Source organism: Nicotiana tabacum, chromosome 23, assembly GCF_000715075.1.
Source record: "Nicotiana tabacum cultivar K326 chromosome 23, ASM71507v2, whole genome shotgun sequence".
In the NCBI taxonomy this organism is placed as follows: Eukaryota; Viridiplantae; Streptophyta; class Magnoliopsida; order Solanales; family Solanaceae; genus Nicotiana; species Nicotiana tabacum.
The window spans coordinates 121244825-121257131 of NC_134102.1; the positions used below are offsets into that span (position 1 = coordinate 121244825).

Consider the following 12307-nt stretch of genomic DNA (forward strand, 5'->3'; position numbering starts at 1 on the left):
AATCTGATAGTATCCAACCTAGGTTCAATGAACTCATCTCATCCAACACGACCACTCTAGTGACATGATACATAAATACAATCTACAGCCACAACCCGTGCAATGCGTGCACCAAATAGCAACATTTCAAATGTACACAATCATGGAAAAATGACTCAAACGAGAGAACCGTCTAGTAAGCTCAACAAGTACCACCACAACGAAATACTTAAACCCATCACACACCATAGAACCATAACACCAACTCTAACACAAAGGATCATATTTCCACATAACTTTGTTGTAATGAGCGACCCTATCCAAATACTGGTCCAAATGAAATACCCCAGCCATCATGCTCAAAGTCAATAACCACGCGCAATTCGGCATCAAGTACTCAAAGTGCATTACCATAACTACGGAGAAACTAATGACATAATGCCACCCAAAACTTGAAAGGACATAACCAATACGCAATCAATCATGCAATGCCCAACTACTTATCTCGCTCAAATTCCGTTATAAGACCACAACAGAACCGCACCATGTGTGCCTAAAACCAACAAATCACAACTCATCGTAGCATAGAAGAGTAACTCACAGAAAATTCCAAAACACGAATAAGCCCAACAACAACCGAATAGCACATCCTTCAATAATAGTAGTATGGAGCCAACCAATCCAGCTCGGTGTAGAATACACACCCTAATTGGGCCTACCAATGAATCCCCAAATCAACTCTGGGCACCCACACATGGATAAATAACCCTCCGAAGGCCCACAATGACTGAATCATAACACATACTATCATCTAGATAGCTTCGGCCATGAAGCTTCGGCCATGACTTCACAGTCCACAACCATAGAACAACCTGCTCTTGAGAACTCCCAGTCTACAAATCCATAGAACACACGAATCACCATGTCTGATCCCAACTCTACCGCCAAAAAGTCTAACACATCTCTCATACACGATCATCCCACAAGGAATACTTCTAAAATTCTTCCATGCCACCTAGCAAAATTTGAATATCAACAGTCGATCAACAAGGAGAGTGCCACAATACCAATGAAGTATAAATACATCAAAACATATTGCCCCTTTCGAAATGTATACTCTCACCAGGCAATACCGAATAGTAATATCATTTGCCTAGTCATCTGAATTTGTCCACGCTGCCTAGAATTTATGTCCTTCCCTTCAAAACTAAATTGTGACCTTGCACAAGCAAATCTCAATTCCACGCAATACACCGTGTCTACCATGCCTTCCTACGAGGAGTATAAGAATCTCATAATCAACTCTGAGTCACAAGCAGAATACATACCCGATCAGTCAGAAACCTTCTATTTGATCTAATCCCGGAGAAAATTTCAATACGCAACACATTCCTCATGCCGATAGGAAATATACCCCTCGAACCATGGTAAAAGTCATTGAGAACTCTTTGAAACCCATTTGCACATAACCAAGCTATCTGAACCGAATTTATCTAACTCAACCCAGCCACGTAGGTTGCAAAAACCCAAGAGCATTGCCACAAGACACCTGTAGAGTCTAGCCACGTCATAAGTACCCAAAGAACCGATTATATCCATTACTGTACTAACCTAACATACTACCAAGCTGTCCTATTTCTCTAAGTCCCTTCCAAATTGCCTTCAATTTAATACTTCTCCTTGCTGGAGCACCACGATCCTTAACCAAAATTCACCACAAGAGGCCCTAGTATAAAACCACCACGCCCTAAGGGCCCATAAGCCGTTGACTTCCCTCGTAAGCACCCCAAAGCACCAAAACCGAGATACCAACTCTAAAGAGACCTTATATGAACCTAAAATTGTTTCATTCACCTTCTTGATACTGAAATGTATAATTCACAATGATATAAAAATTCCACAAGTCTCGATACCATCCTATGCAAATATCAGATCCTAACATATACCAATCCGAAATTCACAATTTCTACATATTATTCTTGAATCCATTAGAACCATTCTCGAGAGTCATCCACCCTAATCAAATCTCAATTGAATCGACCGAACGACCTGTGCTCCATTAGTACACCAACACCCAAGGGAGCAGTTCATACTCCTAAGCAATCGAGCAAATTCCTACTCCATGTACCCTATATCCTTCGCGAATAACCACTTAATTATTTTATGATTCCCATATACCCATAGTCATCCTCGATTTCGACCTCTACAAGTCATAACTTATTCACCAGTATACCCTGAACCAAAACCAGTACGACACATAACCGTGCAAATAACTCGTCGATAGTAGACTCCTCCACTTGGCTCAAATCCATAGAACAAAATAGTCGATAACATCACGATACCCATACTTCATTACTGTCAAAATCCTGCACTGAAATTCAACTAAATCCATCTCAAGCCCATGTAACACAAACCATATAATACCTCAAATCATCTGCAAATCTCGCATTCACCCTTGTAATAGTCAAGTCAACTTCCGCAAGCGATCAAAACTCAAATTGCAACATATATCATTCACTGGTAAAAGAGAACTCTCTACCAAACATCATAAGGATCACACAACCTCAGGACACCTCACAGGAGATAACCTACCCGCTCTGCCTCAAACTGACATCTCTCTATACCCTTCCACAGTCACGACTACTACGTAATCACTTAATCTTCTTGATTCTGAACTCATCAACAAGACAGGAGAATCTACTGCACTCCACAACTAAACGACATGAGAGATCCCTCAACACACCCATAACTCGAGACCATACGCCAAATCAAGACAGATATCAAACACCCTATAGTCCTTACTACATCTCAAGTAAACTCTTCCGTTTTGAGAGGATTATGAAATGAAATATGGGCATGATGTGCCGTGAGTAAATAATGATGATATTGGCACGTGAATTGTCCGTGCAGTTATGATATGAAATGTGGGCACGAGGTGCCGTGGTTAAATTATGATGATATTTGGCACGTGAGTTATCCGTGCGGTTGTGATAGAGAAATTGGCACGAGGTGCCATGTAAATATGAAAGTGGGTTGATACCCGTATTTTATGATTTTGAAATGTTGTGTCACAAGGTAACTTTTATTCAAAAGATATTTATTTAAAAGAATTTTATTTGAAAGATATTTATTTGAAGGAAAGAAATTTATTTGAAAGAGATTTATTTGAAAGTATTATATCCTGAAGATTTATATTTGAAAAACATATAGGCGAAAGATTTATATTAGAAGGAATTGATTAATTGGTTGTACTTGTATTCATTATTTGTTGCGTAATATTTATGGTTTTCTTGTCGCCCTCCTGTGTATATCACTGGTTGATTATTGTTGCCATCATTGTTATTTATTTTCTATTATTTTTGAATACTAAATTGCACATGTTATTAGACTAGTGAGTGTCTCGATTGTATCTCGTCACTACTCCACTAAGGTTAGTCTTGATACTTACTGGGTACCGACCATGGTGTACTCATACTACACTTCTGCACATTTTTGTGCAGAGCCAGGTGTTGGAGATATCGGACTCGGACAGAGTTAAAGTATGATCGTAAGGATTCAAGGTAGAGCTGCTTGGTCATCGCAGTCCCTTGGAGTCTTTCCATTTTATTGTACTGTTAATTATTAATCAAACAGTATTGAGTATTCGATCCTTGAGATCATTCCATGTATTCAGTTAGAGTTCGTGACTCAGTATTACCAGTCTTGGGAGGTTGTTATATTTGTAATTATTTCCGTTGTTGGTTTATATAAAAAAAAATGGCTTGAATTGTTATTATAATCGACTTACCTAGTCTTAGAGACTAAGTGTCATCACGACCCCTGTGGCACAATTTAGGGTTGACAGAAATATACATAAAAAATATATCTTAAATTTAATTAAGATGGCATATAAACATACAAAAAACATATATATAAAAAATATATTCTGAATAAAAATGGCACTTGACATATACAATATATTTGAAATATACATTAAAAATACATCTTAAAATAAGATGGCACTTCACAAATAAATATACAAAAATTATATACATAAAAATACATTTTGAATTAAAGCGATACTTAATATACAAAGTATAAAAGACGTATAAATCGATACATCTTGAATTTAGCATTTTTTTTTGTTGATGTCAAAAGTGCTTTTTTTCTAAAATTAAGGTGTTTGGCCAAGCTTTTAAAAGGGAAAAAAATGCTTTTGAGGAGAAGCAGAAACAGTTTTGGAGAAGTAGAAAAAAGTAACTTCTCTCCAAAAACACTTATTTGAAAAGCACTTTGAGAAAAATACACTTAGAAATAATTTTTTAAAGCTTGGCCAAACATTAATTGCTGCTCAGAAGTATTTTTCAAATTGAGAAAAGCACTCTTGGGAAAACAATACTTCTCAAAATAAGCTGATTTTTGTAGCTTGGCCAAATGGGCTATTAGTCAGTGCCCTTTTTCTGTCTAATAACTTTTAGCTAAATAAAATTTACAATAAAAACTACTATAAGTTACAATAGTTAACGATTCAAAATATTTAAAAATTATTTGCCAAAAATATAATCAAAGAAAATATTGTTTGACTCCCCAAATAATAATAGGTTCATTTGTTTTTAAAGAATTATGGAAACAATGTTAGAATAGTTGGCACAAATCATACAGGCCCAACTGTTTCTGAAGAAGAAATGGATCCAGGTCCAGGCCCACATACTTGACCATGAGGTCTTGTAATATTATTGTATTTTAGCCACATTTGTAAGAGATAGCCATTCTTTATTGTTTTACTATAAATAGGAAACTAATGGTTATATTGGGTGAGAGAGACATTATACATAATACATAAATATTTTCTTATCTATGTGTTCTCTCTAGAACACTCGATTTAGGGTTTTCTATCAAAGGAACCATAGATTTTGGATCGTTTATCTCCAATTTAACATGGTATCAGAGCGAATCCTGGTGATTACTACTGTAATCTGAGTGTTCATCGGAGGAATTATCAGAAATTATACAATTTTGTGGTTCTGACGAGTTCAAAGGATTTCCGTCTTTCATTCGATTCAGATCTTTCGGCTAGGTCTTTCATTTAGAGGTCTGGTTCAATTATTTTAATGGAGATTCTGAGTCATATTCATTGATCAATTTCACAATAATTGCATCACGAAGATCAACTCAGAAACTAGGGTTTTCTGTCATCATCAGTCTTCGCATGCGGTGACATCTTTATAGCTCTATCTCTTTGAGTTTTCTAGTTGATTGTTTTAGATATTTTACTCTTAGAAACTATGACTTTGAGTAGTGATGGAACTGAATTTTTTGGTGTTTCCACAACATCAGTCCTCGATCCTTTTCACCCTCTCTATCTTTACCCTTCCGATACCCCAGGAACCATGTTAGTATCTGTCCTCTTTGTTGGTACAGGGTTTGGGGATAGGAAGGAAGGAATGTTAATATCTTTGTCCGCAAAGAACAAAGTTCAATTAATTGATGGATCTTTAATTGAACCTACAACTAACTCTCCTCTATATCCTCATTGGCAACGATGTAATAATATGATTAAAGCATGGATAATGAATTCATCTTCTAAGGACATAACTAGAATAATCCTTTACTATAAGACTGCTAAAGTAGCCTGGAATAACCCTGTGGAAAGATATGGTGTTGCCAATATCTCCCAATATTACAGTCTTCAACAATCAATTTCTTCTACATCCCAAGGCTCATTTGACATTGCAATCTATTATACTAAACTAAAGGGGTACTGGGATGATCTATATACAATTTCTCTAGGAAGGCCTTGTACATGTGGTGCAATGCATGAGTTCCGTGAAGCACATAAACCCATTCAATTCCTATCAGGGTTAAATGAAACTTATTCTACTATTAAGAGTAACATTTAATGATGAGCCATGTTCCAAGTGTGGAAAAGGCATATTCAATTTTGATCAGAGATGAGAAGCAAAGGGAAATTAATTCTAGTTCCCAACTTTTTTTCCTGATTCCACTTCCTTCATAGCCAACTCCTATTCCGGTCTTAGTCAATCAAACACCACTAGAAATTTTACTCAAAGGGTGAATTTTGAACCAAAAAGAACTACACTCTCTTGCAAGTATTGCAAACCTGATCATACAGTAGATAAGTGCTACAAGTTACATGGCATCCCAGCAGATTTTAAATTCACCAAAGGAAAAAGAGTTGATGTCTGTGTTCAAGTTGAATCCACAGATCAAACTCCACCCAAGCTTGATTCACCTCAAACTTAAGACATTCCATATGGGTTTTCCAAGGAATAGTATGCTCATCTTATGTCTCTATTTCATCAGATGCAGATGCCTTCTTCAAATCAGCAGCCTACCTCCCAAGACTCTCCAATCTATGCAAATTTTGCTGGTTGGCATGATAATCATGTTAGCAGGTTATATGATTATCTTTTCATGCTAACCATAACAACTTCAGCTCCTGGATCCTAGATTCAGGAGCAACCAATCACATGACACCTCATAAACACCTACTTCATAATATACAACCTTTAATCACCCCTCTTGTCACTCTACCAAATGGTCATAAAGTAAAAGTTGCTTCTTTTGGATGCCTTTCTCTATCCTCTAGTATCACTCTAACTAATGTACTATTAGTACCTTCCTTTCATTACAACATAATTTCTATACATCAACTTCTCTCTCAACTCAAATCAACCTCTGTTTTTCCTGCTCATAATTCTGCAATTGATGCTTCTAATGTTGTTCCAGTTGCTTGTAATTCTAGTTCTATCAATAAAAATGATGTACTTTGGCATCAAAGAATGGAACATATGCCTTTTGTAAAAATGGTCTCTATTCCTCATTTATCTTGCAAATTTTCTTCTAGACAATCTTTCACATGTTCTATATGTCCAATGGTTAGACAACAGAGACTCCCATTTCCTGAAAGTTCATCAAACTCTAACAAACCTTTTCAACTTGTCCACATTAACCTTTGGGGGCCTTACCACACTGCCACATACAAAGGTTTCAGATACTTTCTGACCATTGTAGATGACTGCAACAGGGTCACCTGGACACATCTTCTTTCATGTAAAGGCAATTCCTTCTCTATTATCAAAACCTTTATTACCATGGTGTCTACTCAATTTCATACTTCCATTGAAACCATTCGAACTGATAATTCATTTGAATTGGGATCTGCTCATTTTCATGCTACATACCTCACTTCTCTTGGCATTTCTCACCAAACCTCTTGCTTACATACACCTTAAGAAAATGGCATAGTAGAAAGAAAACATAAACATTGGTTAGAGACTGTTAGGGCTCTTCTATTTCAATCCAATCTACCTACCAAATATTGGGGGGAGTGTATAATTACTGCAACATACCTCATCAACAGATTTCCCTCTATTGTTCTTTCTAACAAAATGCCCTATGAAGTATTGCTTGATCATCCTCCTGTCTATGATCATCTCAGATCATTTGGATGCCTAGCATATGCCACTGTTCCCTATCCTTATAGGGACAAACTACAATGTAGAGTTATCCCTTCTGTGTTTCTAGGGTATAGATTTGGTAAAAAGGATTACAAGTTTCTACACTTAGAAAACAAATCTATATTCTATTCTAGGGATGTCACTTTTGTTGGGCATCTCTTCCCTTCTACTTCTAAACCTTCTGGTTTCTTTCCTTCCTCTACTTCTTCTTTTTCTGATCACTTCACTCCAAATCATGCTCATGCACCTCCTTCACCTCATCATTCTCCTGTTTCTACTCCTAATTATGCTCAAGTTCCTTCACCAACTATTGAACTCCAAACATCAATCCCTCCTTTTGCCCCTTCTTCTCCCCTTCTCTTGAGGAGATCTTCTAGGACTACAATGACTCCTACTCACCTTAAGGACCACCTCTGTTATGCTGTACCTCTACCTAATTATGCCATCTCTTCTCACTCCTCCTCTCATATGCCTTTACTTGAACCCTCTTCTTACCATCAGGCTGCCTTCAATCCTGCTTGGCAAGAGGCAATATTGAAAGAATTCTAAGCATTAGAGTCTAATCAAACTTGGGATATTGTTCCTTTACCACCTGGCAAGAAGGCCATCCCTTGTAAATGGGTGTATAAGATTAAGAAAAAATCATATGGTAGCATTGAGAAATACAAGGCTAGGTTGGTCATAAGAGGGGATACTCAACAAGATGGTGTTGATTATTTTGAAACATTCTCACCAGTAGTCAAGTTCACCACTATTAAGTGTCTTCTTGCCTTGGCTGCTAAACACTCTTGGCATGTCTACCAACTTGATATAAATAATGTATTCTTACATGGGGTTCTTTCTGAAGAAGTTTACATGAAAGTTCCTCTTAGTCTCACTGTATCTTCTTCTTCTTCTGACCCTCCTTTGGTGTGCAAACTCAAGAAGTCATTATATGGACTCAAGTAGGCTTCAAGACAATGGTTTGTAAAACTGTCCACTACTCTCACTTCTATGGGGTATTCTTCCAGCCTTAATGACTACTATTTATTCACTAAAATCACTCCTTCTTCTACTGTTTTTATTGTTGTATATATGGATGACATATTGTTGGTTGGCAATGATGTTTCTGAGTTGGACTCTATCAAATCTTTATTGGACAATCAGTTAAAAGATCAAAGATTTAGGATCAGTTCACTATTTTCTAGGTCTTGAGGTGTCACGACCCAAAATTCCACTAGTCGTGATGGCACCTAACCCAACCCGTTAGGTAAGCCAATTTCCAACTATCCAATTCCAATAAAATTAATTAAAAGAAAATATCTAAAACCGATACATCTCCCCAAGAACTGGTAGTACAAATCATGAGCTTCTAAGAATAAAGTATACAAAGCGAAAATGAAATAAATACATAGTCTGTTTGAATATTACATAAACAGAGCTTTTATAAATCTAAGGCTACCCTGAACAAGAGGTAGCTACAACAGGAACGCAGGTACATCTTCAAGTCCCGCAACCATCGAGCACAGCAACAACAACAGCCAACATCTGCACGCAATGTGCAGAAGTGTAGTATCAGTACAACCGACCCCATGTACTGAGTAAGTAACAAACCTAGCCGTAGGTTGAAAGTAGTGACGAGCTTCTACCAAGGTCGGGTCCACAACCAATAGTACACAACAATCCATAACAACATAAAGCAAATAATACCATAAATAACTCAGGGATAAAATACTCAGCCAAATAATGATTTCAAAAATTGTAGTTTTTCCTTCCAAATATCTCAGTGAAAACCCAAATCGTTTGCCGAAGTTTCCAATAATATAAATAGTTTGAAAATAATAAATTTCTCCCAAAATCTTGTCAATAATAAATAAGATGTTTCATTTTTCTTCCGGATAACCCGTGTAAAACAAATGCATCACTATGCCCATCTGTCAACAATGTGTGAAAACTCATGAATGATGTGATGTTGTACAGCATGAGGAAATACATCTCTATGCATGTATGTCATGTGTGCATGCCAATGCGATGCAACTCAATGATAAAAATCATAAACAGCCCCTCGGGCAGAACATCACTCATATACAGCCCCTCGGGCAAACTTCACATTCACTCGTGCCACTCGGGAAAACCTCACAATCACTCATGCCTCCCAGTCACTCGTCACTCGGCACTCGCACTCAGTAGGTACCTGCGCTCACTGGGGGTGTGTACAGACTCCGTAGGGGATCCTTCATCCCAAGCGCTATAATCTGCACGGACAACTCACGTGCCATCATATCAATACCTGGATCCGCACGGTCAACTCACGTACTATGCGGACAACTCACGCGCTATGGTATAAATACCTGGACCCGCACGGTCAACTCACGTGCTACGCGGACAACTCACGCGCTATGGTATTAATATCCTCACAATCAGGCCCACGGCCTCACTCAGGTATGCTGCAGGCGGGCAGCCCCGATCCACACTCATCCTCACAATTCAGGCCCTCGGCCTCACTCAGGTATGCTGCAGGCCGGGCAGCCCCGATCCACACTCATCCTCACAAATCAAGCCACTCGGGCATTTTAGTAAAACAGGGCATTCGGCCCAAAACATTTATATGCATCAAAATAGAGTCATAAAACTGAGTTATGATATGTAATGAAATGAATATGACTGAGTATGAGTTTTCAATTTAACATAATAATTCACATCAATATGACCTCTGTGGGTCCCAATAATACTGGCACATAGCCTCAACATGATTTGTAATATGCTTTTCAGCTCAATTTCTTTAACACATAACACCGCATGGAAAATACCAAGGTTATTTAACTATAACATTCCACATAAACAATTATGTCACAATTTCTATAGTACACGCCCACACGCCCGTCACCTAGCATGTGCGTCACCTCCCAACAATTCACAAAATACATATATTACGGTTCATACCCTCAACTCCAAGATTAGAAGAGTTACTTACCTCAATCCAAGCAAATTCTCTATTCCAAAAAACCTTTTCCTCGTGATTCGGCCTTCGAACACCTCGAATCTTAGTCAAAATAATTCGATACAATCAACACGAGGTATAGGAATCAATTCCATATGAAAATGCTAATTTTTCATAAATATCCGAAATTTAGCTCAAAAATAGCACATGGGGCCCACATCTCGGAACCCGACAAAAGTTACAAAATCTGAACACCCGTTCCGATACGAGTCTAACCATATAAAAATTATCAAATTCCGACATCGGATTGACCTTCAAATCTTCATTTTACATTTTTGGAAGATTTTACAAAAATCTGAATTTTCTTTCATAAATTCATGGATTCATGATGTAAATAAATATGGAATCATGAAATATAATCAATATAGGATAAGAAACACTTACCCCAATGTTTTCCCATGAAAAGCGTCCAAAAATCGCCTAAATCGAGCTCCCCAACACTATTTTTTGTCAAAAATGGTCAAAAAACCCGTTTTATAGACCCTCAGATGTTTCGGGCGTCACAGGTAGCGTGGGGCGCTGCCTGTGGCGCAGTTTCCAGTACCCAAAAATTCCCAGCGCCAGGGCTAGCACCCCACGCTACCCTGGGCGATCGCGGCGACGGAAAAATCATTCCAGTTACGAAAATAGGCATAACTTTCTCATACGATGTCCGAATTCAATGATTCTTTTTTATATGGCTCCATAATTTCAATACGGATGTAATACTTCAATCAAAACTGAATTTGGAGCTCATTTGCTTAATGTGATACCATATATTCTTGAAGAATCGACATCGAACATTCTAGGTTCGATGCCGAAACATAGCAAATCAATCCGGAATGATCTCAAATTTTGCGTACAAGTCATAATACCTCGTAGGAAGTTATTCAAGACTTCAAATAGTTGAAAGGAGAGTAATTACTCAAAAAATGACTAGTCGGGTCGTTACATTCTCCTCCACTTAAACATAAGTTCGTCCTCGAACGTGCCAAGAGTTGTTTCCAAGCCATCAAATCACTGTTCCATCTTACCACACACGTACCCGAGGGTGAACCCACGTCACCCTATTCCATATAGGCTTGACAACACAATCCAACTGAATTCATTAATTTAACTCTAGCCCATAAACATTGGAGTTAAATTTCCAACCTTTAGAATTTCTTTCAAGACACAAGTCTTACATTTATACACTTTATGAGTTTGAACAAGCTGTATCAAGCCATAACTATCACCACAGATATAATCAACCAACATATTATACAACTCGCTTGCTCGTAGCACTATTTCCGATCACAGTAATTACTCCAAACCAACCAAGTACTATTATAAAACCTCATATCAAGCCAAACCTCATCCCAAAACCTTCGTATGTTGTTGATAATAAAAGAAACACATGAAATAAACAAGTCACGGAGCTCTCTCGCCCCAACCAGAACCATAATTGCTTTTTGAGCCGACTTTTAATATTATCCTCCCTAACATACGGTAATCAAATATGATAGTACCCATTCGAGGTCCAATGACCTTATATTACTAAACACAACCATTTCCATAGACATGCCTTACCAATATAACTCAGAGCCACAACTCGTGCCATCTGTGCACCAATACGCAACAATTCAAATGTACTTAGTCATGAAAAAAAAATGACTCAAATGAGAGAACTGCCCTGCAATATTAATAACTACCGCCACAACGAAATGCTGAAAATTCATCATACACCGTAGCACCATCACCCGATTCTAACACAAGGTTCATACCTTAATATAGCTCTGCTGCAATGTGTGTCCCCATCCAAATGTTGGTCCATATAATATACCCCGAGCCACCCTGCTCAAAATCAATAACCACGGAGAGGCAAATGACAAAAATGCCACATAAAACCTGAAAGAACATAACCATTACA

At 37.8% G+C, this 12307-nt stretch overlaps 1 protein-coding gene across 1 annotated transcript; it reads left to right on the forward strand.

Moving 5' to 3' along the window:
- The first annotated feature begins 5243 nt into the window (after nucleotides 1–5243).
- On the forward strand, nucleotides 5244–5858 carry LOC142177358 (uncharacterized). The gene has a single exon (XM_075245834.1). It carries the CDS (start codon nucleotides 5244–5246, stop codon nucleotides 5856–5858), a length of 615 nt encoding a protein of 204 aa, XP_075101935.1.
- Nucleotides 5859–12307: the final 6449 nt, after the last annotated feature.